Consider the following 27,114-nt stretch of genomic DNA (forward strand, 5'->3'; position numbering starts at 1 on the left):
AGCTCCCTTTTGAACACTTTGTGAATCCGCACTTACTGCACGAGCCAGCAACTTGTAGCAAAGGTCGTTGACCCTCCGCGAAAATAAAACCTTCGCACATCTAACCTAATTCTACGCTTAGTAACTTATACGCATGTCCCCTAGTTCTCCCTAACCTATTTAATCAAATAGTCTACCCACACAGACAGAGTCCAATGCCTTCATTATTTTAACCATCTCAATTAAATCTCCCCAAAGTCTACGCTTTTCTAGAATAAAAAGGAACAGCTCTCTAAGCCCATTGTGATAGCTCAGGGCTTTTAAAGGTGATATCATTCTATTGGCCCATCTCTGGACCTCTTCCAGGGCTTCTGTTTCTCCCACCATGTGAGGGGACCAAAACTGGACACCGTATTCTAGATGAGGCTTAACCAAGGTCCTGTCCTAGGACATTATGGAGCTCTTTATTTTACATTGGTTTGTCCTGGCAATACATCTCAATACTCTGTTAGTCTTTACTATAGCCTCTTGGCATTGATCGTGAACCTTGAGAAACTCGAGCACTATAACATCTAGGTCTCTTTTCTGCTCAACAGACTTTCGTACAGAGCTCTGCATGGTATATACATGTCTAACATTGGCCCTACCCACTTGCATAACACCACATTTATCAACATTATGTCGTGACTGCCTGACAGGCTCATTCCCCCTTTCTTGATCTTTCTGACAGTTCACAGCTGTACATCCTCCTTTATTTAGAAGAATGACTACAAACATTACTACAGATTTCCTCATCAGTGAGCAGTGAGCGACATGTTTCAGCTGGGCGAGGCACATGGGCTTCAGTGACTGAGAGCTCTGGGATTTTGGCAGTCAGACATATTCATCCATCAGAGTGGAATTGATTTTAATATAATATAGCATTTGCTTTCATTTGTGATGTGACTGATGAGCGAGAGGCTGTATTATTTGGCGAAAGATGCTTGGTTATGGTATTGGACTAGCAATTCAGGGGCTGAGAATTCAAATTTCACCATCGCAATTTGTGATATTGAAATCAATAAATCTGGTCATCTGTGGGTTGACAAACCCGGCAACGACTATTTAAAGTACCGTTTCGTTGTTTAAAACCCCAGCTAGTTCACTAATGCCCTTCAGGGGAAAGAAACCTGCCACCCCTACCCGGGCTGGGCCTCCACGTGACTCCATTCCCACCCCTACCCGGGCCGGGCCTCCACGTGACTCCATTCCCACCCCTACCCGGGCCGGGCCTCCACGTGACTCCATTCCCACCCCTACCCGGGCCGGGCCTCCACGTGACTCCATTCCCACCCCTACCCGGGCCGGGCCTCCACGTGACTCCAGTCCCACCCCTACCCGGGCTGGGCCTCCACGTGACTCCAGCCCCACCCCTACCCAGGCTGGGCCTCCACGTGACTCCAGTCCCACCCCTACCCGGGCCGGGCCTACACGTGACTCCAGCCCCACCCCTACCCGGGCCGGGCCTCCACGTGACTCCATTCCCACCCCTACCCGGGCCGGGCCTCCACGTGACTCCATTCCCACCCCTACCCGGGCCGGGCCTCCACGTGACTCCATTCCCACCCCTACCCGGGCCGGGCCTCCACGTGACTCCAGTCCCACCCCTACCCGGGCCGGGCCTCCACGTGACTCCAGCCCCACCCCTACCCGGGCCGGGCCTCCACGTGACTCCAGTCCCACCCCTACCCGGGCCGGGCCTACACGTGACTCCAGTCCCACCCCTACCCGGGCCGGGCCTACACGTGACTCCAGCCCCACCCCTACCCGGGCTGGGCCTCCACGTGACTCCAGCCCCACCCCTACCCAGGCTGGGCCTCCACGTGACTCCAGTCCCACCCCTACCCGGTCGGGGCCTACACGTGACTCCAGCCCCACCCCTACCCGGGCCGGGCCTCCACGTGACTCCAGTCCCACCCCTACCCGGGCCGGGCCTACACGTGACTCCAGTCCCACCCCTACCCGGGCCGGGCCTACACGTGACTCCAGTCCCACCCCTACCCGGGCCGGGCCTACACGTGACTCCAGCCCCACCCCTACCCGGGCCGGGCCTACACGTGACTCCAGCCCCACCCCTACCCGGGCCGGGCCTACACGTGACTCCAGTCCCACCCCTACCCGGGCCGGGCCTACACGTGACTCCAGCCCCACCCCTACCCGGGCCGGGCCTACACGTGACTCCAGTCCCACCCCTACCCGGGCCGGGCCTACACGTGACTCCAGCCCCACCCCTACCCGGGCCGGGCCTACACGTGACTCCAGCCCCACCCCTACCCCGGTCGGGGCCTCCACGTGACTCCAGTCCCACCCCTACCCGGGCCGGGCCTACACGTGACTCCAGTCCCACCCCTACCCGGTCGGGGCCTACACGTGACTCCAGTCCCACCCCTACCCGGGCCGGGCCTACACGTGACTCCAGCCCCACCCCTACCCGGGCCGGGCCTACACGTGACTCCAGTCCCACCCCTACCCGGTCGGGGCCTCCACGTGACTCCAGCCCCACCCCTACCCGGTCGGGGCCTACACGTGACTCCAGCCCCACCCCTACCCGGTCGGGGCCTACACGTGACTCCAGCCCCACCCCTACCCGGGTCGGGGCCTACACGTGACTCCAGCCCCACCCCTACCCGGGTCGGGGCCTACACGTGACTCCAGCCCCACGCTGTGTGGTTGACTTTTATTACCCTCCGAGTGGCCTCACAAACCATTCAGCTGTGAACAATCGCTACTGGGTTCCAATTATTCATGGATAACATACAGTTCTATTTACATAAATTTACATTTCACTCTGATGTATTGACTTAGGACGGAGAAGATGTCCAAACTTCAGGTGATCCCAGGAAATTTAGACGTTACTATCGAGTGCGTTCCTCCTGACATTCCCAGTGAGTAGAGTCTGGATTGACTCAGCTTTCCATTTTAAGTTGGCACACACGTGGCTATAAAATCCAACTCTCTTGGCTTGTTTAGATAGTGTGACATCGTCCTATATCCCCGTGAAACCATTTGAGGAGACCAGCTGCAGCTGTGTATCATTTGAAATTGAAGAATTTGTTCCAGATATCGCAAAATACATGTACCCCTTTACAAGCTTCAAGAACCATCTGTATGTTTACCCCATTCAGCTGAAATATGACAGCCAGAAGACCTTTGCTAAGGTATTGTGGTCCAAACAGTTGTTAACCAATTTCTAAAACACCTTTCCTTTACCAAATACCTGTGTACTTAGCTGACCTATTTGTACTAAAGCCACTCTCTTTCCCCCACCCCAGGCAAGGAACATTGCAGTCTGTGTGGAAGTCAGGAATTCTGATGGGGAAAATTCGCATCCTTTGAAGGTGAGTGAGTTGAGAGCTAGCGGGTACTGTACGGATATGTAACGCTCACAGCTGCTGATTTGCAGTTTCCACGGGGGGAGGGGGGAGAAATCGAATGGAAATATGGACCGTGATCCCCAAAATACCAGTCCTGGAGTTAGATTTATTTGGGCCCGCTGGTTCATGATGAGTGATGGTAAATAGAAAGAAATGTGGATTGTGATTGGCAAAACATTGGCAGCAATCCCAGAGCTCCGGTTAATGTTCTCTAATATCTATATGGTGTTACTGCAGTTTGGAATAAAAATAGATCAAGTCCATTGACTATTTTGCATAGCTTTTACCCCACACTTGGCCAAGTAGTTGTGAAGTTCTTCCATTCTACAAGGTGTTAGAATGATGGCAGGACGCCCAGCAAAGCCTATGTTTTGAGACAAATTTTCAAAATCCCATCAAGGCTTGGCAGTAGATATATTTGCTTGGAATATATATTTGGTTCAGTGATTGACATGGTAGCAAAGTTCCTCTTTTATTTGGAGTGTCCCATGTGTCAATCCTCATTTCAACAGCAACAACTTGCATTTATATAGCGCCTTTAACATGGAAAAATGTCCCAAGAGCGTTATGCGACAAAAATTGACACAGAGTCAAGAAAGAAGGTATTAGGACAGGTGAGCAAATGCTTGATCAAAGAGGTAGGTTTTAAGCAGTGCCTTAAATGAGGAGAGAGAAGTGGAGAGGTGAGGAGGTTTGGGGAGGGAATTCCAGAGCTTAAGGCCTAGGCGGCTAAAGGCACGGCCGCCAATGGTGGGGGTGAAGAAAGTGGGGGATGCTCAAATGGCCGGAGTTGGAGGAACACAGATATCTCGGTGGTGGTTGTAGGGCTGGAGGAGATTGCGGAGATAGGGAGAGGCGAGGCCATGGAGAGATTTGAACACACGGATGAGAATTTTAAAACCGAGGCGTTGGTGCACCAGGAGCCAATGTGGGTCAGTGAGCACAGGGATCATCCTGGCAGATGGTTTTCAAAGGGAAGTGAGAAACTGCGGCCAAAATGAAAATGTTTTAATGCTTCAGCAACTGCCAAGTTTGTCACTTAAATTGCAGAGGCATATTTTGTTAACAATAACCTGAAACTTGTTAAGTTTTGATTGAACATAGGTAAGGAGTGTCTTAGGTTGAAGATAATGGGACAGCAACAGGTTGGATGTTAGTGGAAGCACCATGGACACTGGAGGGTTTTACCGATGGGCAGCAGTGAGATATGGAAAGCAACCGATAGCAGCAGACAGACACAATTGTTAAGATCGAGTGATGTGGGTCATGTGCTTCTCGTGTTAGATCTCAACTTAGTTTCCTGTCCCAATCATCTCCACATCGTGGATTTTATTGTTCACTTTAGATTTTATGACATCAAAAGATGTCAGTGTTTTTTAAAATTCATTCTCTGGATGTGGGCATCGCTGGCAAGGCCGGCATTTATTGCCCATCCCTAATTGCCCTTGAGAAGGTGGTGGTGAGCCGCTTTCTTGAACCGCTGCAGTCCGTGAGGTGAAGGTTCTCCCACAGTGCTGTTAGGTAGGGAGTTCCAGGATTTTGACCCGGCGACAATGAAGGAACGACATATTTCTCAGTCAGAATAGTGTGTGAGTTGGAAGGGAACTTGGAGGTGGTGGTGTTCACATGTGCCTGCTGCCCTTGTCCTTCTAGGTGGAGGTCGTGGGTTTGAGAGGTACTGTTGATGAAGCCTTGGCGCGTTGCTGCAGTGCATCCTGTAGCTAGGACACACTGCAGCCACGGTGCGCCGGTGGTGGAGGGAGTTTAAGGTTGATTTCAGTTTATGAAGTAATGATTTGAAAATGCCCCCTATATCTTAGGCTACACATGGTGTGTGTCACATTTCCTATCACATGGAAAGGCTGTATAGAATGTGAAGTAGGGTGTGACGGAAACTGCAACTCAGGAGTGACCGTTCTGAATGAATCATGCAGATTTTCTTTACAAATGAAGTAATCATCGTGCTTGTGAAAGAGAAATAGCAGCAAGCCTGACACTATAGGGTTAACCTCTTCCCATATTAATACTATACGACAAACTATATGGTTAGATCCTGGGAAATGGTGCTAAAGATAAATGTTTTAATACTTCAATAACTGCAAAGTTTGTTACTTAAATTGAGATTATTTGTTAACAATAACCTGAAGCTTGGTAAGTTTTGATTAAACACAGATAGGGAGAGTCATGGAGTAATGGTAGTGGGACAGCCCCAACTCCTTTACATTGCAGCACTCACAGTGTCAGAGAAGCCCAGCAAAAATCACCTAAGAACTGGTAATGGTTTGCTCGTGGTTTTTGTCACCCAGTGTGGAGTAGGTGTTCTGAGTAATGCTTCAATTGCTCAGTGGAGGTCACTATTCTGACTGGTTACATTATCACATGGCACATGGTTGTGGCAAAGCTTGCAATGAAGGAGAGTGTGAAAGATACTGGGGCCGAGAGGGTTAAATTATGATGACAGGTTGCATAAACTAGGCTTGTATTCCCTTGAGTATTGAAGATTGAGGGGGGGATCTGATCGAGGTATTTAAGATGTTGAAAGGATTCAATAGGGTAAATACGGAGAAACTATTTCCTCTGGGAAAATCCAGAACGAGGGGGCATAACCTTAAAATTAGAGCTAGGCCAATCAGGGGTGAAATTAGGAAGTACTTTTCCACACAAAGGGTAGTGGAAATCTGGAACTCTCTCCACCAAAAGGCTGTGGACACTGAGGGTCAATTGGAGCTTTCAAGACGGAGATCGATAGATTTTTATTGGGTAAGGGTATCAAGGGAAAAGGAGCAAAGGAGGGAAAATGGAGTTGAGGTGCAGATCAGCCATGATCTAATTGAATGGTGGGACAGGCTCGAGGGGCTGAATGGCCTCCTCCTGTTCCTGTGGTCGTATTTTACTGTATTTTGGGCAGGATTACACTGCTTCACTGAGCTGGGTGTGTGGGACAGAAGCAGGTCTATTAATCCAGTTATGTATCCCACATCGATAACACTTCACCTCGTGTTATTCACCATACCTGTTATATTGTTTGTGTCTGACACACTTGCAGTTCTCCTTTTCCCACTGTTAATCTGCTATCCGCATTGTTTTGAGTGCTTAATGGTGCAGTGTGTTTTAAAGAGGCTCTAGCTGAAAACTGGAGGGTTAACTTTTTAACCATTGTTCTCAGTGTATCTACGGAAAGCCGGGAGATCCTGTGTTCACAACCAAAATATGTGCGACAGTTTTACACCATCAGCAGAGTCCAGAGTTCTATAATGAGGTAAATCAACTTGTGTTTTTTTTTCGTGTGAAGAAGCTTCTCTATAACTTCTAATGTCACGTGTCCTTTCACTTGGTGTTTCGGTACTTTTATAGATTAAAATTGAGCTGCCCATACATCTCCATGAGAAGCATCACCTGCTGTTCACCTTTTACCACATCAGCTGTGACATAAACAGCAAAGGGACGACCAAGAAACGTGAAAGTATTGAGTCGCAGGGTAAGTGTGAGGTCACCCATGTGACAAAAGGTACCATGGAGATACTGTCTAACATGTTGCCTTCACTCACCTTGGTCGAACACCTTTAATATAGTTACATATCTATAATCAATGTTGCTCTTTAGCTTTGCTGCTTTAAATACAATGTGTTTGGTAGGCCTGTGGTTTTAAAGGACCAGCAACCTAGAGGTTGAGAGTTCAAATCCAATCATGGCAAGTTGTGAAATTGAATTCAATAAATCTGGTAATGTTTGGGCTGATAAACCTGGCAATGACCAAAAAAGCTACTGTTTTGTTGTTGAAAACCCAACTAGCTCACTACTGCCTTCAGGTAAGGGAACGTGCTGCCCTGACCTGCTCAGGCCTACATGTGACTCCAGTCCCACACTATGTGGTTGATTCTTAATGCCTTCAGGGTAACTTTGGATGGGCAATAAACACTGCCTTCCCAAGAACAAATTAAAAAATTCAAACCCTGGCTACATTATTTAATGGCAGCAAAGGTGTTGATCAGCGGATAAATACACTGAGCCAATACAGAGCAGTGAGTTAGTTCATCTCGCCTAAAGGCACTGTGAGGTATCACTGCCCTCAGCGTCTCTGGGCTAGGGAGAGAAGACGTCAACCATGGAATGCGGGCACGAGTAGACACCTGGCGCGGGCACGAGCAGGCACGGCTGTGATGCCACCCATGGTTAAAGAGCATCCTTCCAACACTCATCGTCTAGGCTCATGCAGTCACGATGACGAGGTATGAGAAGACTGGGGGAAGCCTATGGAATTGTACCTCAATGCGAGTCACTGACAGATTTGGGGGAAAACGGAATTTTCTTTCCTTTTAAGTTACAACTCCGTGTATCATCCGAACTTGGATTTAGACAAAATTGTACAAATACTGACAATTGGAAACTACTAAGTGATGAAACCTACAATGAAGTTGAAAGCAATTCTGTAAATTGAGGGGCCATTGTCTAATAGTAAAAGGCCCAAAATTGATTAGCATTTTATTATTACAATATACTTGATCTATTTCAGTAAGCAAGCAGCTGAAGTACAGTGATCCCACTGAGTGATGGAATCAGCCCCTGCCATTACACTTATTAACTGGCTGGTGTAGACTGTACAGTGCTGTAGGGTCCCTGGTGTTTGGAGGAAGTTAACGATGTGTTGGAATGGTTACAGGTCTTCCATTTGCTGTAATGTACATTCCTTCAGTCGGGTAAGATTCATGTGAATGAAGTAAGAAGTAAATATCGTAGACATTGTAATGTACACATTAGAGTTTTAACAACTTCTGAATGAGAGTTTTTTCTGTCATTTTCAACCACAATGGAAGTGCAGCTTCTAAAGGGAGATGTATTTTGCATTTTTTTTTTGCAAATTCAGCACCATGTACGGTTTCAGGTCTAATTCTTAAGCATGTCGCATATCTGAAGACTTTCTTCATCTTTACTAAAGGTTAGTCAGTTTGGCTCAGTTCTAATGAAGCTGGTGTTAATACTTGCACTGCTTAATAGTCTGAAAATGAGCCTAAAGTCTCATCTTTGTATTTCTTTTGTCACATGGGTATTGTAGAGTGATTTTTGACAATTATTAAATCAAAGTGATGAGTGTAAGGCAGTGACTTATACATCGGGTTTTAAAGTGTATAGGTTTTATTACATTGGATTGACTGCTATGATGTGGAGCCCAATGCCTGAATGCTAACTTCCTTGTGACCTGGTTGTTTTGTACCTTGTTTAGTTGGTTATGCTTGGCTGCCGTTGATGAAAGATAGTAGAGTGGTCACGTCTGAGCAGCAGTTGGCGGTATCTGCTAATCTTCCTCCCGGATACCTGTGTCATCAGGATCCAGACAACAGGAAGGTGAGATGTGCAATGATGTAACACATTTGTAAATGTTCCTCCACCAGTAATTGTCAGTGTTTCCTCTCAGTTTGAGTGTGTAATTTAGAGACATTCTCTTAACAACATATCAATTAGACAACAATAAGATCTTTCATGCATGTATGGGTAAAGAACATTCCAAGGTGGTTCACAAACTAGGCAAAAGGAAATGAACGCCAATCCAGTAAGGGATAGATTAGTTAAAGAGATGGTTTGTGAGAAGGTTTTTGAAGGTAGAAGGAGAGGTAGAAAGGTTTGGGGACGAACTTCCAGTGAGTTGGACTGGAGCAGCTGAAGGTTCTTTGCACCTCTCCCTTACCTCGCCAATGATGAGGCGGGGATGGGCAAGAGGCTGGACTCAGAGGAACAAGCATCTGGGAAGGAGATATGGGGCTGGAGGAGATTGTAGAGATGGGGTGAGCGAGACCATGGAGAGGTTTATGGATGAGGGTTTTAAATTTAATGTGTTGGAGGATAGGGAACCAGCATGGGTCAATGAAGATGAGTGATGGGCGAGCAGCAAGCTGGAGATTATGGAGGATGTGGGATGGGAGGCCAGCAAGCCTCCGTTAGAATAGTCGAGTCTGGAGGTGACAAAGGCATGTGTAAAGGTTTGAGCAGTGGAAGGGTTGAGGTAGGGGTGGAGGTGGGTAGTGTTACAGAAAGAAGTAGCTGGTCTTGCTAACAGATAGGACATTGGGTTTAAAGCTCAACTCAGGCAAACACCAAGGTTACAAACTGTGCACTTCAGCCTGAGAGAGTGTTTAGGGAAAGGGATAGAATCAGAAACAAGGGAGCAGAGTTTGTGGTGGGAGTCGTGGATAATGGCCTCTGTCTTCCTGAAATAGAGCAGGAGAAAGTTGTAGATCAGCTAGGACTTGGCATTGGTTTGATGCAGTGAAGAGGTAGCATGTTATCAAAGGCTGAACTGATGAATGTTGCTTCAAAGCTTGAAGTTATTTCTTTTTCATTGGATTACAATGCACCACAAATAGGGTCAAAATAAGACACTAAACCTGCTATTTTTTAGATTTCTGTGTAGAAAAAAAATTATGACTTATTTTGCACCAGTTGCCTAACTCTTGTCAGATATATAGGTATAGAAAAATGAGCGGGAGTTAGAGTTGTAATAGTTGGTGCGACCTGGTGGGGTCAAAGACTGCAAAGAGCTATCAGGGAGAAAAGGGAAGAGGAGTTTGGGAAGGAGGGAGACCTGCATTGGTACAGGTAAGACCCAAAAGTGGTGGTGGCAGAGAGAGAGAGAGACCGGGTTTCAAGTGTGCAGGGGACACTGAGGAAAGTCATAAGGTGGGGAGGAATGGGCAGGCGGCTCAGTGGGCAGGGAGTATAGGATCTCAGTCTGATTAGTTGGGGTGATTTGAGGATGCATATTGGGTCGAGTTCCCAGACCGGGAGTGGGTGCCATGACGAAAGGCAATCAGTAGGACAGGAAAGATAGGTGCATCAATGTATATAAATCCTTCTGCTGTATGCTATTTATATGCAGCATATAACTTAGGCTGACACTTCAGTGTAGCGCTGAGGGAGTTCTGCATTGTTGGAGATGCCGTCTTTTGGGTGAAGTGTGAAGCTGCCTGTTTAGGTCCATGTAAATGGCACTATTTGAAGAACTGCAGAGCTCTCCTGGTGCCCTGGTCAACATTCATCCCTCAACCAACGCTACCATATACAGATCGGCTGGCCACTGATCTCATTTGTTTGTGAGACCTTGCTGTGCACATACAGTGACTACACTTTAAACAAAGTAATTCAGGCTAGCTCTGATTGGATTGAAAGGTGCAGTGTTGTAAGTTGAACTGTAGTGATTAGTTTTGTTCCACTCCAGTAAATGGCCCGAAGTTCTTGATGATTTCTGTTTCCTGACAGCAACGCCCAAGTATTTTATCAATGGCCAAAAGCCTAAGGCCATGTTAATCTTTGGTGCCATCCCAAGTACTTCTTCCTGGAGCGTACATATTCCCACTCTGCTGGTCCTTGAGCTCGGAGTGACTTCTGTTGACAGTATCGCTGTTTCAGCCAGAATTATTACTGTGCAGCATTGTGTCATGTGAGGGGAAAGAAAGATTATACAAGATTACGATGATGTCGGCCGAGGTCATATTTAGGTCAGCTAACAGGAAAAGCAGCTCCTTTCTGAAAACCCTACTGTTCTCGGAGAACACTGGTACTCTGCATTAACTAACTGCATTGATGTGATCATTTACACCAGATTGACGCAGCTCTTCATAGGATCATAGAAAGGTTACAGCACAGAAGGAGGCCATTCAGTCCGGGCCGGCTCTGTGCAAGAGAAATTCAGCTAGTCCCACTCCCAGTAGCCCTGCAAATTTTTTCCTTTCAAGTACTTATCCAGTTCCCTTTTGAAGGCCACGATTGAATCTGCCTCCACCACCCCCTCAGGCAGTGCAATCCAGATCCTACCCACTCGCTGTGTAAAAAAGTTTTTCCTCATGTCACCTTTAGTTCTTTTGCCAATCACCTTCAGTCTATATCCTCTGGTTCTTGACCCTTCTGCTAATGGGAACAGTTTCTCTCTATCTACTCTGTCTAGGCCCTTCATGATTTTGAACACCCCTATCAAATCTCCTTGCAATTGTCTCTGTTCCAAGGAGAACAATCCCAGTTTCTCCAGTCTATCCACGTAACTAAAGTCCCTCATCCCTGGAATCATTCTAGTAAATTTCTTCTGTACCCTCTCTATGGCTTTCACATCTTTCCTAAAGTGCGGTGCTCAGAACTGGACACAATACTCCAGTTGTGGCCGAACCAGTGTTTTATAAAGGTTCATCATAACATCCATACTTTTGTACTCTATGCCTCTATTTATAAAGCCCAGGATCCTGTATGCTTTTTTAACCGCTGTCCCAACCTGTTCTGCCACCTTCAACGATTTGTGCACGTATACCCCCAGATCTCTCTGCTCCTGTACCCCTTTGTGTTGTGCCCTCTAGTTAATATGGGCTCTCCTCGTTCTTCCGACCGAAATGTATCACTTGACATTTTTCTGTGTTAAATTTCATCTGCCATGTGTCCACCCATGCCATCAGCCAACAACCGCTCACCACTACTCTCTGTTTCCTGTCACTTAGCCAATTCTGTATCCATGTTGCTACTGCCCCCTTTATTCCATGGGTCATAATCTTGACGATAAACTTACCATGCGGCACTTTATCAAACACCTTTTGAAAGTCCATATACACCACATGAACTGCATTGCCCTCATCTACCCTCACTTTTATTTCATCAAAAAACTCTATCAGGTTAGTTAAACATGATTTGCCTTTAACAAATCCATGCTGGCTTTCCCTAATCAATCCACACTTGTCCAAATGACTGTTAATTCTGTCCCGGATTATTGTTTCTAAAAGTTTCCCCATCTCTGAGGTTAAACTGACTGGCCTGTAGTTGCTGGGTTTATCCTTACACCCTTTTTTGAACAAAGGTGTAACATTTGCAATTCTCCAGTCCCCTGGCACCACCCCCGTATCTACGGATGTTTGGAAGATTATGGCCAGTACCTCCGCAATTTCCACCCTTACTTCCTTCTGCAACCTAGGATGCATCCCATCCGGACCGGATGACTTATCTACTTTAAGTACAGCCAGCCTTCCTAGTACCTCTTCTTTATCAATTTTTAGCCAATCCAGTATCTCAACTATATCTTCCTTTAGTGAGGCTCTGGCAGCATCTTCTTCCTTGGTAAAGACAGATGCAAAGTACTCATTTAGTACCTCAGCCATCCCCTCTGCCTCCATGAGTAGGTCTCCTTTATGGTCCCTAATCGGCCCCACCCCTCCTCTTACTACCTCTTCCTCCTTTACTGTTTACATGCCTGTCGAAGACTTTTGGATTCCGTTTTATTTTGGCTGCCAATCTATTCTCTTACTCTCTCTTTGTCCCTCTTATTTCCTTTTTCACTTCCCCTCTGAACTTTCTATATTCTGCCTGGTTCTCACTTCTGTTATCAATCTGACATCTGTCATACGCCCCCTTTTTTCCATTTCACTTACTATCTCTTTTGTCATCCAGGGAGCTCTGGCTTTAGTTGCCCTACCTTTCTGCCTTGTGGGAATGTGTCTGGACTGTACCCAAACCATCTCCTCAGATGTCGCCCACTGTTCAATTACCATTTGATGCCTGACCTTGCCCTTTTCACAAGCCTCAGTTTCTCAAACTGCAAGAATAGATGAGCAAAACGGTAAATATAAGATTGCTGAACGACTGACCCCAGTCTCGGGCAGATTACTGAAGCCAACAGCTAGCCAGAAGCCTGTGTTTGTACTCAGAGTAGCAGAATTATAGTTTCCCATATACTGCCCAAAATAAATGTCAACGTTTAGTTCTCTGTCATGGACCTGTATTCACATGACTTGGGTTTGGCTTGGCTTGTTTCCGGGGTTTGTGAATCATTGTAGATAGTTTATGTGCTTGTTGCTGCTGGGAACCAGGTGCCTAACCACAAGTAGAGCCTATACCATGTGCCAGTTCAGTCATGATCCAGCTGTGGTGCTATCAGTTTTGCTGGAATGAAGTATCTACCTGCAGTGAGATGCTCAGAAATGTAAAGCATTCCACTGGCAGTGCGGTTGTCCTCCAACTCCTTGCTCAGGGGCCTGTTGTTCATGCATGGTCAGGGCCAGTGAGTGTCTGCTGGGTATTTACCCATTTGTGGGGGGGTGGGGGGCATCTGGGCATCTTGATTCACTCACAGGTCTATGGGGCCCATGCCCAGGGGCCCCAAACAAATATGGGATTTCCCGGTAAAACTCACCATAATGCAGAAAAACTGTGTACGACCACTGGATCAGTTTCACTTTTTCAAGTGTAGTATATCATGGCATGATTCTTGTTATTAAAAATACAGAGTATAAACATTCTGGGGCCTATTGCTTCATGCATTTTGCTACATGTTGGTGTTTTAATGGATTTGTGGGGGCGGGGGGGGGCCTTGAGTGGGGGTGCAGAGGGTCCCTGAATGTTCTTGGTGCCCAAGTCCCCAAGAATTCACATACTGACTCTGGTGGGCATCATAGGCTAGCCTGACCATGTGCAGTGGTTACTAGGTAATGACCATGAGCGGGAACACTGGGTGATTTTGTTCCCTCCAATTCCCTGACCCAGGAGCACTGAGGCCATTTGCAACATCTCTACTGTCACTGCAGCTGAATTAGCAATAGATGGTGGATCAAACCTGGCACTCTGCTGCTCTGTGTGATTAATATACTCACTGGATTATCTCCCTGAGCCATTGCGGAGCTAAACAATGGGTCTAGAATAAGTTTTCTTTGGATAGATCTTAGTATCTAGGAATATCCTTTGTAAACTTGCAGAGTACAGAATGTATTTGTTCAACTTTTGTTGCTCTTGTCATTGTCAGCTTGGTGGCACACTGACCTGTGAGTTCGAAGGTCGTGGGTTCAAGTCCCACTCTAGGACTTGAGCATGCAATCTGGGCATGAGAGTCCAGTGCAGTACTGAGGGAGTGCTGCATCGTCCTTCGTATGAGACTTCAAACAGGGCTCCATCTGCCTCTTTAGGGAGATACTAAAAGAGCCCACAGCACAGTTTGAACAGCAGAGGAGCTCTCCTGCTGTCATGGCCAACATTCCTCCCTCAATCAGTGCCATCAAAAACAGATGGACTAATCATTCACCTCGCTGCTGGTTGTGGGATTATCTCTGTGCAAAATGCCATACCTGGATAGCAACAGTGTCTGCACTCTAAACTAGTTCATTGTATGTGAAGCACTGCGGAATGCTCTGAGGTGCTATATAAATCCAACTTATCTCTTTAATTTTTTCTTCAATTCTGCAGCACACGATTCCCGACATTAAATGGGTAGATGGAGGGAAACCCTTACTGAAAGTTAAAAATCACTTGGAATCCACGATTTACACTGAGGTAAATATCTCCAAAGTTAAGTGATGGTTGGATTTTACAGATCCCTATATGGGATGTAGCAGTTGCTGGAGGAAGATACGTTGACGATTATGCATTGTACCCAAGTCTGGGCACCATACTTTAGGAAGAATGTCAAGGCCTTGAAAAGGGTGCAGAGGAGATTTACTGGAATGGTACCAGGGATGAGGAGCTTCAGTTATCTGGAGAAGCTGGGATTGTTCTCCTTAGAGCTGATAAGGTTAAGGGGAAATTTAATTGAGGTGTTCAAAATTATGAGGGGTTTTGATCGAGTAGATAGGGAGAAACTGTTTCAACTGGCAGGAGGGCCCGGTAACCAGCGGACACAGATTTAAGATAATTGACAAAGAACCAAAGGGAAGATGAGGAGAATTTTTTTTATGCAGCAAATTGTTATGATCTGGAATACACTGCCTAGAAGGGTGGTGGAAGCAGATTCAATAGTAACTTTCAAAAGGGAATTGGATAAATACTTGAAAAGGAAACATGGGGAAAGAGCAGGGGAGTGGGACTAATTGGATAGCTCTTTTAAAGAGCTGGCACAGGCACGATGGGCCGAATGACCTCCTTTTGTGCTGTATGATTCTGGGTTTCTGCCTATTGCTCTCTCGAGTGTTGTACAGTTTTCTCCCAGAATTTATTCACTCAGCAAGAAGGTTCAGGGCTCAATGTTCTGGAGGAAATGGCTTACAACACGAAAGACCATAAGGTGCAAACCCAATGTAACAGGTGGTGAGGCGTCTACTAGATACTGAATAACACCAACTTAGGAGGAATTTATAAAGGTTTAAGGCGGGATTCTTTTAATTGATGTCTGTGAAATTCCAGGAGTTTGTAAAGCATACCTAAACAAAACTTAGTTTTCAATAAATATAACCACTGAAAGCACAATCCTTTTCTTTGATGTCAATGGTCCGTATATGTTAAGTTTACTGATATGCAGTAGGGTTCTTTTGAACTTTCTTCGTGCTGAACGGCATTCAGTACCAGTGGAACCCTTGCTGACCATCCTTCCTCCTTTATTGTCATGCCTGATGGAGAGCATATAGGCCAAGGTTGGAATATTTTGGTGCTGGGATCCCATCAGTGGTGAGCAGAGGAGAGCACGCTGAACATTGTTCACATGATGGATGTGGATGAGGAGGATTGTTTGGCCCATTTTAGCTCATCCATCCTACAAAGACCCTACAGTCCCCCTGCACATGAATCTAATTGTTTGTTAAATGTGTCAATGATTTTGCCACCACTATAACCAAGGGTCCATTCCATAAGCTGATCACTCTTTACTAAGAACTTCTTAACATCTCTTCTTGACCAATCTTTGCTAAGAACCTCTGGACATCTCTCCTTATCTAAAAGATCCCATGACACTATTTCAGAGAAGAGCAGGGGAGTTCTCCCCGGTGTCCAGGCCAATATTTACCCCTCAACCAACACGTAAAAAAACAGATTATCTGGTAGTTATCCTATTGCTGTTTGTGGGACCTTGCTGTGCGCAAATTGGCTGCGCTCTTTCCCTACACTACAAATTAGACTTCAAAAATACTTCATTAGCTGTGAAGCACTTTGGGCCAACCTGAGGTCATGAAAGGCACTGTAGAAATACAAATCTTTCTTCCTCTCTATCTTTACATTTGTCTTTCATTAGTTTGAACCCTTGTCCTACTGTCCCAACTAGTTTGAGGTAATTTTCTGGGTCTAACTTTTCCATTCTATTCATTATCTTGTATACCTATATAAGGTCACCTCTTAGTAGCCTCCTTTCCAGGCTCAAAAGCCCAAGTTTTCTCCGGTCTTTCCTCATAACTTGAGAAGATCAGTCTTGTGGCTCGTCTCTGCACTGCCTGTGAGCCCTGAATGTGTCTCTTGTGTATCAGCGACCAGAACTGGACGCAGCTGTAGTCTGACCAGAGCACGGTACGGTTTGAGCATTGCCTTCCTCTGACTTGCCTGTTTCCATCTCTTGTGTGTTGGCATACATTGACCAAAGCCAAGGCTGCCCCTGTGTCCCTCCTCAGTCGAATCCATTCAGGCCTAGCACACCACTTTATAGCGAGGAGAATGGAGCAGGCGAAAGTGACACCAAGGTAGTGTGGAAAAGTTCACAGCACAAGCCACAGGACATGCTGTTCATCAAATGTGCACTTTCCTACCTGATTTGTCAGGCCCCTTTATGAATCAGTGTAATTATGGTATTCATTGTTGTGATGTCCTGTCATATGCATACAAACATATGGAAATGATGGGCAGGAAAAGACCAGCTGGTCCATCAAGCCTGCCCCACACTCATGATACCTGGAGTATCCTGACTAGATAGTTCCAATCCCCTCCCCCCTCCCCCCAGCCATGTAATCTCCTGGGAGAGGCAGAAGCACAGAAAAAAACCCGGGCCAATAAGGGAAATATTACTCTCCGATCCCCTCAGGCGATCAAAACCAGTCCAGGAGATCACATGGACCAAGTGTTTTCTGGAAAGCCACTTACCTTCTATATGATGTGATCTCTGCCCGGTCCAGCTCCCTCTTGAAGGCAGAGAGTCAGCACCCACCACACCAGCCAGCAATGTATTCCAGAGGCTCACCACTCTGGGAAAAGAAGAACCGCCCAACATCCAGTCTATTCCTACTCTCCCATAGTTTAAATTCATGTCCCCTGCTCCTCCTGGATTACTGGATTAATCTCTTAATATGGACACTATCCAGCCCTTTAATTAGTTTTATAATTAGAAATAAGGAGAAACTATTTATAATGGCAGACAGGTCGGTAACCAAGGCCCTGTCTGCCCTCTCAGATGGACGTAAAAGATCCCATGGCACTATTCGAAGAAGAGCAGCGGAGTTTTCCCCGGTGTCCTGACCAATGTTTATCCCTCAACCAATATCACTAAAACAGATGATCTGGTTATTATCACATTGCTGTTTGTGTGAGCTTGCTATGCGCAAATTGGTTGTTGCGTTTCCTACATTACAACAGTGACTACACTTCAAAAGTACTTCATTTGCTGTAAAGCGCTTTGGGATGTTCTGAGGTCGTGAAAGGCGCTATATAAATGCAAGTCTTCCTTTTCTTTCTGTTCTTTCTGTCTGCCTCTTTCTTCTTTCTCATTTCCTTCTTTCTTTCTTTCCTTTCCTTCTTTCTTTCTTTTATACAATGCTGCTCTTTATTGAGATGTACCATGTGCCCGGGTTGTAACAAGCTGGTAAAACAGATGCGGACTTGATACTGTCGAATAAATTGGAGGAAATGAAACAGAGTGCCATAACCTGTCCAATCTGCCCACATATATACATTATGTGCAGTTGTGTGTTATTCCAACGACAAGCTGTTTAATATTCACTGCGTGCATGATTTTTGCTTTGTTCACAGGACCAGTATTTGCACAGTTTCTTCCATCACTGTCAGAGGAATCAGTCGGCAACACAGGAGATCACTGGTGACCTAGTGAAATATTTGAAGGTAGCTGATCTCATGCACTCGCCTTCTGTGAGGTTGATATGCAGGAAAGGGATCTCTTGTCCGTCAGATATGAAGCTAGTTGGGCCCATGTATCAGTGTGGCTCAAAGCAGGCTGTGGCAGCACTCAGTGTCTTTCATACATGAGAGACCAGCTTTTTATACACTTGTGAAATGAAATGTCCCCCCTCCACACATCTCTGTTCAAAGGTGAAATACTTGTAGCTGGCTGGGAGGAGTGCAGTGATTACGTGTATTATTGCACTGCTCTAGAAAATGTTGTATTCTATTTTCAGAGTATAAAAATATTTTTCTCTCAGAAAACAAATACTGAAATGTAGACGAGAGGAAGTTGAAGAGCAGTTGTTTCACGCCACAGTTGGTTTAGTCCAGTATCCGGAGTGACGAGATTTGACTGTTCTCCACTGGGCTTCGTGCCAAGTGCCACAAGGGGAAGGGGGAGCGACATTTTCTCCTGATCCTGTGACCGTTTTAATTGATCAGCCAGCAGTGACTGAATCTGTGGAGGAGCATGTCTGCTCTCTGTGACTGGGTAGAAATTTTTATTTTTTTAAAAAAGGGGGATTTTAAAATCTGGAAAAGGTAAGAATAGTTTAGCCATTACAGGAATAAAATTGAACCAATTTGTAATCCAGTAATTGATTTTTCTGAGCATCTAATGTTAATGAGAACTGATCTACACATGCATGCCTGTATACAGTAGCAACACATGCACTCACTCTCCTGGCCATCTCTCGGCCAACATCACTAAAACAGATTATCTGGTCATCATCACATTGCTGTTTGCTGGGCGCAAATTGGCCGCCGTGTTTTCAACATTACAACAGTGACTACACTTCAAAAGTAACTTTATTGGCTGTGAAGCACTTTGGGACATCCTGAGGTCATGAAAAACTTTATAAAAATTCAAGTTCTTTCATATACACGCACACACACGCGAGCACAATACACGCGCACGTCCACCCATGGCATACACTTGCACGCACTCACACGTGTGTACACGCACACCCCAATCTGTAAATAAACTTTTCCATTAGACTCATTCAGACATCGGACTGGTCTGATCATGTGGCTTTGGTGGTTCTGAAAGGAAGTCAATATGAAGTTCAGCATTAGATGGCAGAGAAAAATAGTCAAAATGCATAGATGGTATTTAACGCAATGATCATTTTTTTTACCCTAACATGTTGAAGGAACTCTGCACTGACCATCTCAAATATTCTGTAACCCATATTCCTGAATTCCATCTGCCCGGCTCACTCGCCCAGACTGGCTGACTAACGTCAGTCAGCATAATTCCTCCTGCTTAGTTTATTCCATGAAAGTTACAGTTGGCCAATGGCTGGTCCAGTGTGAACCACTTTATAGTCAGCAGATGTGTCTGCTGCTTCCTCAATGATCTCTTTGATTTTGCAGTGACCACTGCAACTGGCAGATGTTCCAAAGTAATTAAACATTTTAACGATTTGTTATTTCAATGATGCAGTTAAAATTTCACTCCCAATGCCCCAACGCATTCAATTCAAAATCCTTGTCCTTGTCTATAAGTCCCTGTATGGCCTCACTCCACCCTATCCCTGCAATCTCCTTCAGCCTTAAATCCCATCCCAAATGCTCTGATTCCAACCTTGTGTGGATCCCCCCCTCCTGCCCTCCCTTCACAAAACCATTGGTGGCAGCACCTCATGTCGCTCCTACTCTCTGGAATTCCACCCCGAACCTTCTCCAGCTCTCACTCTGCACCTTATAATGGGAACAGGAGGAGGCCATTCAGCCCCTCGGGCCTGCGCTGCCATTCAATTCGATCATGGCTGTTCTGTACCTCAACTCCATTTACCCGCCTTAGCTCCATGTCCCGTGACTCGCTTACCAAACAAAAACCTCTTGATCTCAGCCTTGAAAGCTGCAATTGTCCTAATAAGCTCCTCATAGCCCATCTCGTCAACCAAGCTTTTAGCCACCTCTTCTAATCTTGCCATTACCAAGCTCGGCATCTGTTTTCCCTACACTTAGCTGTGAAGGGCCTTGTGATGTTCCTTTGCAGTATAAATGCAATCAAAGTATACTTTGCATTTAAGGGGAAGCTGGATAAACACATGAGGGAGAAAGGAACAGAAAGTTATAGGGTTAGATGAAGAGGGGTGAGAGGAGGCTCGTGTGGAGCATAAACACTGCTTGGACCAGATGGGCCGAATGGCCTGTTCCTGTGCTGTAAATTCTATGTAATTCTGTGTAAAAGTATACCTCAGCTTTCATTCACTTTTAAAGCAGGGGGCCATTTTCAGGAGATTTGAAGAGAAGCTCAGCAGATAGTTGTACATGAAAGTTGTATAATTGATGCTGAGACCTTTCATTTAGAATTCACCACTGAGTGACCGTTGATCTGCGACCATGGTAACACAATTTCCCTCGAGCCTGTTTCCAAGGAAACACCTGTCCATCCCATCCATTTGTCTTTCTTAATTTCTTTCTGTCTTCATTCTGAACTCTCTCTTTAATTCTTTCCTTTCCATTCCCATTCTCTTTCCCTCCTGATCAATGTATTGGTGTGTGTGAGTTAAAACGGAGATCAACAAAGCCAATAGAATATTGAACTACATCTGAGGATGTTATGATCAAAATATAAAGTCCTCTGGTCAGACCGCACCACACCAGCTGGACCACCAGGTGATACACTACGGAGTGAGCACAGCGTACACTCCACCCAGAAGGGCGCAGAGATGCCAACCGGGATCCCCTGTACAGCTTAGGACCCTGACCTTTATATTGAAAGGGTCTACCGCCTGACTCGGCTAGGCGCTCCAGTGCCCAGCGCTAGGCCCAAGGGAAGATGGCATTGGTGGGAATGGGGTGGTAAGTCACACCTCACCATTTTTGGGTCACAACCGTCCTGCTTCCGATGGACGGAGACCCCCAAATCACCCTTTACCCCTCCTCCCCCATGATATTAGGAATATTAATTTCCCAGGTTCGCGCAGGAGTGTACGGGAGATTAATTTTTAATTCCTAGAGACTCTGGAGCAATCCAGGAGGGTTGACAGCCCCACTGCACACCTTCTAGTACCTTGGGGGCAGGGGCAGGGGGCACAGTTTGAAAGCCCACGGAGTTGTCCATGAATCTTCTTTGAAAACAGTTCACTGTTGAAAACATAATCGCCTGAACTTTTTGGTCTTGTGATTTACTCCCAAGCTCCCTGTGATCCCTCTTTTACAGCAGGTCCATGAGGGTTTTCAGTTACGATTGTGAGCTTAAAATAATCTGCCTGAGAACTTTACACACAAGCGGCCCTGCCCAAATTTGGAGTGGAAATTTTGATTTTGTGAAGAGATAGTTTGTACAGTCGTGCAGATGAATGTCAGCTCATGTTTGCTTTTGTAAGTCGCTATGTGTCATATCCAATTCAAAATAAAAGCTAAGACTGTACATCTAATTTATAGTAGTTACCCTGCTGTGAAGGCGCTTACTGCTTTAAACAAACCACTGGCCACCCTCCCAGCCACTGTATTTTGCTGGCAGTGTTCTAATTTAGACTCTGTGGAAGGAAAGCAGTGTCAGTGAACCAGCTCCAAGTGTGTACACTGCAGTAAATCCGGATCCCAGCTGCAGGCTCGTAGACTCACAAAAAACTGAGGTAACGAGTCTGCTGCCAGGATGAGTGGCATTTAAGCTGCTAAACAATCAGCTCACGGACTCCAGTCTCTTTGAATCCTAATTAAAAAAGCCCCAGTGCAAGAGCTGCAGGTAGCTTGTATCTGGACTATGCTGCCCTCTGAGCCAGCTGCACTGGGAGTTTGTTTGTAATAGGATGGATGAGGGTTTCATCCATGGATGGGCTGAGGTATAGGCAGAGATGGGTGTTATTACAGAGGTGGACAACAATCTTCAAAGATCGTTTAAAAAAAACCCAGCAAGTTATTAAGATTTTCAATTGTGATTTGTTGGTATTTTATATATGATTGGCACTCTCAGTAGTAACTTCCAAAAGGGAATTGGATATATTTTTTAATTTGTTCATGGGATGTGGGCATCGCTGGCGAGGCCGGCATTTATTGCCCATCCCTAATTGCCCTTGAGAAGGTGGTGGTGAGCCACTTTCTTGAACCGCTGCAGTCTTGAAAAGGAGAAAATTGCAGGGCTGTAGGGAAGAAGAGTTGTGGGCCTAATTGGATAGCCTTTTCAAAGAGCCGGCACAGGCACGATGGGCCGAAGGTCTGTAAGATTCTATGATTGTAAAACTTTGATATAAACTGAGTGAATCTCCTGTGGGTAACTCTGATGATGCGATCCTTTTATAAGGCCAGGAGCGTCTCACCATGTATTGCACAGTGTATTATACTGCTGCTAAGTTGAAGCTATGTCTCTTTCAGGCCACAAAATCTACTTGCTGCAAAGTAAACACTGGGTGAGTTCAGAGAGAGGTCAGTTGGGAGGCTGCAGCCATTCTGAACTGGCATTTTTTGTTGCGCAAGAATTTCTCAGTAGATTCAAAATGGCTGACTTTGTGTTTGTTTTAAAATGTGATGGAAATTTGTGACACTCAAAGGAGTGTGCAGCAGTCTAACCTCACATTAGTACAATTTCACATGGGATCGGTGGGAGTGTGTCATTACCATCGGGATCCCTGGAATGTGTCAGTATTGATGGGATCCCTGGAATGTGTTAGTATTGATGGGATCCCTGGAATGTGTCAGTATTGATGGGATCCCTGGAATGTGTCAGTATTGATGGGATCCCTGGAATGTGTTAGTATTGCTGGGATCCCTGGAATGTGTTAGTATTGATGGGATCCCTGGAATGTGTCAGTATTGATGGGATCCCTGGAATGTGTCAGTATTGATGGGATCCCTGGAATGTGTCAGTATTGATGGGATCCCTGGAATGTGTCAGTATTGATGGGATCCCTGGAATGTGTCAGTATTGATGGGGATCCCTGGAATGTGTCAGTATTGATGGGGATCCCTGGAATGTGTCAGTATTGATGGGATCCCTGGAATGTGTCAGTATTGATGGGGATCCCTGGAATGTGTCAGTATTGATGGGGATCCCTGGAATGTGCCATTATTGATGGGGATCCCTGGAATGTGCCATTATTGATGGGGATCCCTGGAATGTGTCTATTGATGGGGATCCCTGGAATGTGCCATTATTGATGGGGATCCCTGGAATGTGCCATTATTGATGGGGATCCCTGGAATGTGCCATTATTGATGGGGATCCCTGGAATGTGCCATTATTGATGGGGATCCCTGGAATGTGTCAGTATTGATGGGGATCCCTGGAATGTGCCATTATTGATGGGGATCCCTGGAATGTGCCATTATTGATGGGGATCCCTGGAATGTGCCATTATTGATGGGGATCCCTGGAATGTGTCAGTATTGATGGGGATCCCTGGAATGTGTCAGTATTGATGGGGATCCCTGGAATGTGCCATTATTGATGGGATCCCTGGAATGTGTCAGTATTGATGGGGATCCCTGGAATGTGCCATTATTGATGGGGATCCCTGGAATGTGTCAGTATTGATGGGGATCCCTGGAATGTGCCATTATTGATGGGGATCCCTGGAATGTGCCATTATTGATGGGGATCCCTGGAATGTGCCATTATTGATGGGGATCCCTGGAATGTGCCAGTATTGATGGGATCCCTGGAATGTGTCAGTATTGATGGGGATCCCTGGAATGTGCCATTATTGATGGGGATCCCTGGAATGTGTCAGTATTGATGGGGGTGCCCTGGAATGTGTCAGTATTGATGGGAATCCCTGGAATGTGTCATTACCATCGGGATCCCTGGAATGTGTCAGTATTGATGGGATCCCTGGAATGTGTCAGTATTGATGGGATCCCTGGAATGTGTCAATGGTGATGGGGATCCCTGGAATGTGTCAGTATTGATGGGGATCCCTGGAATGTGCCATTATTGATGGGATCCCTGGAATGTGCCATTATTGATGGGATCCCTGGAATGTGCCAGTATTGATGGGATCCCTGGAATGTGTCAATGGTGATGGGGATCCCTGGAATGTGTCAGTATTGATGGGGATCCCTGGAATGTGCCATTATTGATGGGATCCCTGGAATGTGCCATTGTTGATGGGATCCCTGGAATGTGCCAGTATTGATGGGGATCCCTGGAATGTGCCATTATTGATGGGATCCCTGGAATGTGTCAGTATTGATGGGATCCCTGGAATGTGTCAGTATTGATGGGATCCCTGGAATGTGTCAATGGTGATGGGGATCCCTGGAATGTGTCAGTATTGATGGGATCCCTGGAATGTGTCAGTATTGATGGGATCCCTGGAATGTGTCAGTATTGATGGGGATCCCTGGAATGTGTCAGTATTGATGGGGATCCCTGGAATGTGTCAGTATTGATGGGGATCCCTGGAATGTGCCAGTATTGATGGGGATCCCTGGAATGTGCCATTATTGATGGGGATCCCTGGAATGTGTCTATTGATGGGGATCCCTGGAATGTGCCATTATTGATGGGGATCCCTGGAATGTGCCATTATTGATGGGGATCCCTGGAATGTGCCATTATTGATGGGGATCCCTGGAATGTGCCATTATTGATGGGGATCCCTGGAATGTGCCATTATTGATGGGGATCCCTGGAATGTGTCAGTATTGATGGGGATCCCTGGAATGTGCCATTATTGATGGGGATCCCTGGAATGTGCCATTATTGATGGGGATCCCTGGAATGTGCCATTATTGATGGGGATCCCTGGAATGTGTCAGTATTGATGGGGATCCCTGGAATGTGTCAGTATTGATGGGGATCCCTGGAATGTGTCAATGGTGATGGGGATCCCTGGAATGTGTCAGTATTGATGGGGATCCCTGGAATGTGCCATTATTGATGGGGATCCCTGGAATGTGCCATTATTGATGGGGATCCCTGGAATGTGCCAGTATTGATGGGATCCCTGGAATGTGTCAGTATTGATGGGGATCCCTGGAATGTGCCATTATTGATGGGGATCCCTGGAATGTGTCAGTATTGATGGGGGTGCCCTGGAATGTGTCAGTATTGATGGGAATCCCTGGAATGTGTCATTACCATCGGGATCCCTGGAATGTGTCAGTATTGATGGGATCCCTGGAATGTGTCAGTATTGATGGGATCCCTGGAATGTGTCAATGGTGATGGGGATCCCTGGAATGTGTCAGTATTGATGGGGATCCCTGGAATGTGCCATTATTGATGGGATCCCTGGAATGTGCCATTATTGATGGGATCCCTGGAATGTGCCAGTATTGATGGGATCCCTGGAATGTGTCAATGGTGATGGGGATCCCTGGAATGTGTCAGTATTGATGGGGATCCCTGGAATGTGCCATTATTGATGGGATCCCTGGAATGTGCCATTGTTGATGGGATCCCTGGAATGTGCCAGTATTGATGGGGATCCCTGGAATGTGCCATTATTGATGGGATCCCTGGAATGTGTCAGTATTGATGGGATCCCTGGAATGTGTCAGTATTGATGGGATCCCTGGAATGTGTCAGTATTGATGGGATCCCTGGAATGTGTCAGTATTGATGGGATCCCTGGAATGTGCCAGTATTGATGGGGATCCCTGGAATGTGCCATTATTGATGGGATCCCTGGAATGTGTCAGTATTGATGGGGATCCCTGGAATGTGTCAGTATTGATGGGATCCCTGGAATGTGTCAATGGTGATGGGGATCCCTGGAATGTGTCAGTATTGATGGGGATCCCTGGAATGTGCCATTATTGATGGGATCCCTGGAATGTGCCAGTATTGATGGGATCCCTGGAATGTGCCAGTATTGATGGGATCCCTGGAATGTGCCATTATTGATGGGATCCCTGGAATGTGCCATTATTGATGGGATCCCTGGAATGTGTCAGTATTGATGGGATCCCTGGAATGTGTCATTATTGATGGGGATCCCTGGAATGTGTCAGTATTGATGGGGATCCCTGGAATGTGCCATTATTGATGGGATCCCTGGAATGTGCCATTATTGATGGGATCCCTGGAATGTGTCAGTATTGATGGGATCCCTGGAATGTGTCAGTATTGATGGGGATCCCTGGAATGTGTCATTATTGATGGGGATCCCTGGAATGTGCCATTATTGATGGGGATCCCTGGAATGTGCCATTATTGATGGGGGTCCCTGGAATGTGCCATTATTGATGGGGGGGTCCCTGGAATGTGCCATTATTGATGGGGGGGTCCCTGGAATGTGCCATTATTGATGGGGGGGGGGGGGGGTCCCTGGAATGTGCCATTATTGATGGGGGTCCCTGGAATGTGCCATTATTGATAGGGGTCCCTGGAATGTGCCAATATTGAGGGAAGTCTACTGGAATGTGTCAGTTTTGATGGGGGTGCCCTGGAATGTGTCAATATTGATGGGGGTGCCCTGGAATGTGTCAATATTGATGGGGGTGCCCTGGAATGTGTAAATATTGATGGGGGTGCCCTGGAATGTGTCAATATTGATGGGGGTGCCCTGGAATGTGTGTCAGTATTTGCAGGGATACCAATACAGAAAACTTATAGAAAACCATTTCTGTAAATTGTTCAAATCAGCAGAATCAAGCTTGTATGTTTTGCAACTTCAGTTTCACAATGAGTTTTATTTGTTTGAAAACAAAAGCATTCAAACTGTACCATTAAAAGGCAGCATTTAGTCTATCAGCCGGGGCATTGCTGTTTTGGGTGTTGGGTTTATTGTACAAAACTGGTAGATTGCTAACTCAGAACTGAAAGCAGTGTGTTTCTAACACTGCTCGCTTTAAATCAGGGTAACTCGAATCTGTTCTCTTCCAGTGTTTGCATGCCATGGAGCCCTGTGTGATGGTTAACTTCTTACCAACAATCTTAAACCAACTATTCCAAATCCTCACAAAAGCCGGCCAGGGCGAGATTGCAGTGAATACTGCCAGGTAA

The 27,114-nt window shown here is 46.1% G+C and overlaps 1 protein-coding gene across 1 annotated transcript in view; it reads left to right on the plus strand.

The window, feature by feature from the left end:
* Positions 1 to 27,114, plus strand: part of dock11 (dedicator of cytokinesis 11) — a 273,861-nt gene that overhangs the window by 100,684 nt on the left and 146,063 nt on the right. The window contains exons 16-24 of the mRNA XM_067996777.1: positions 2,824 to 2,903; positions 2,989 to 3,176; positions 3,291 to 3,356; positions 6,559 to 6,651; positions 6,747 to 6,870; positions 8,614 to 8,735; positions 14,592 to 14,678; positions 18,063 to 18,152; positions 26,995 to 27,110. Coding sequence (XP_067852878.1) covers positions 2,824 to 2,903; positions 2,989 to 3,176; positions 3,291 to 3,356; positions 6,559 to 6,651; positions 6,747 to 6,870; positions 8,614 to 8,735; positions 14,592 to 14,678; positions 18,063 to 18,152; positions 26,995 to 27,110 — 966 coding nt within the window. The remainder of the gene's footprint in view (positions 1 to 2,823; positions 2,904 to 2,988; positions 3,177 to 3,290; positions 3,357 to 6,558; positions 6,652 to 6,746; positions 6,871 to 8,613; positions 8,736 to 14,591; positions 14,679 to 18,062; positions 18,153 to 26,994; positions 27,111 to 27,114) is intronic.

Source organism: Heptranchias perlo, chromosome 15 (genome assembly GCF_035084215.1).
Source record: "Heptranchias perlo isolate sHepPer1 chromosome 15, sHepPer1.hap1, whole genome shotgun sequence".
NCBI lineage: Eukaryota > Metazoa > Chordata > Chondrichthyes > Hexanchiformes > Hexanchidae > Heptranchias > Heptranchias perlo.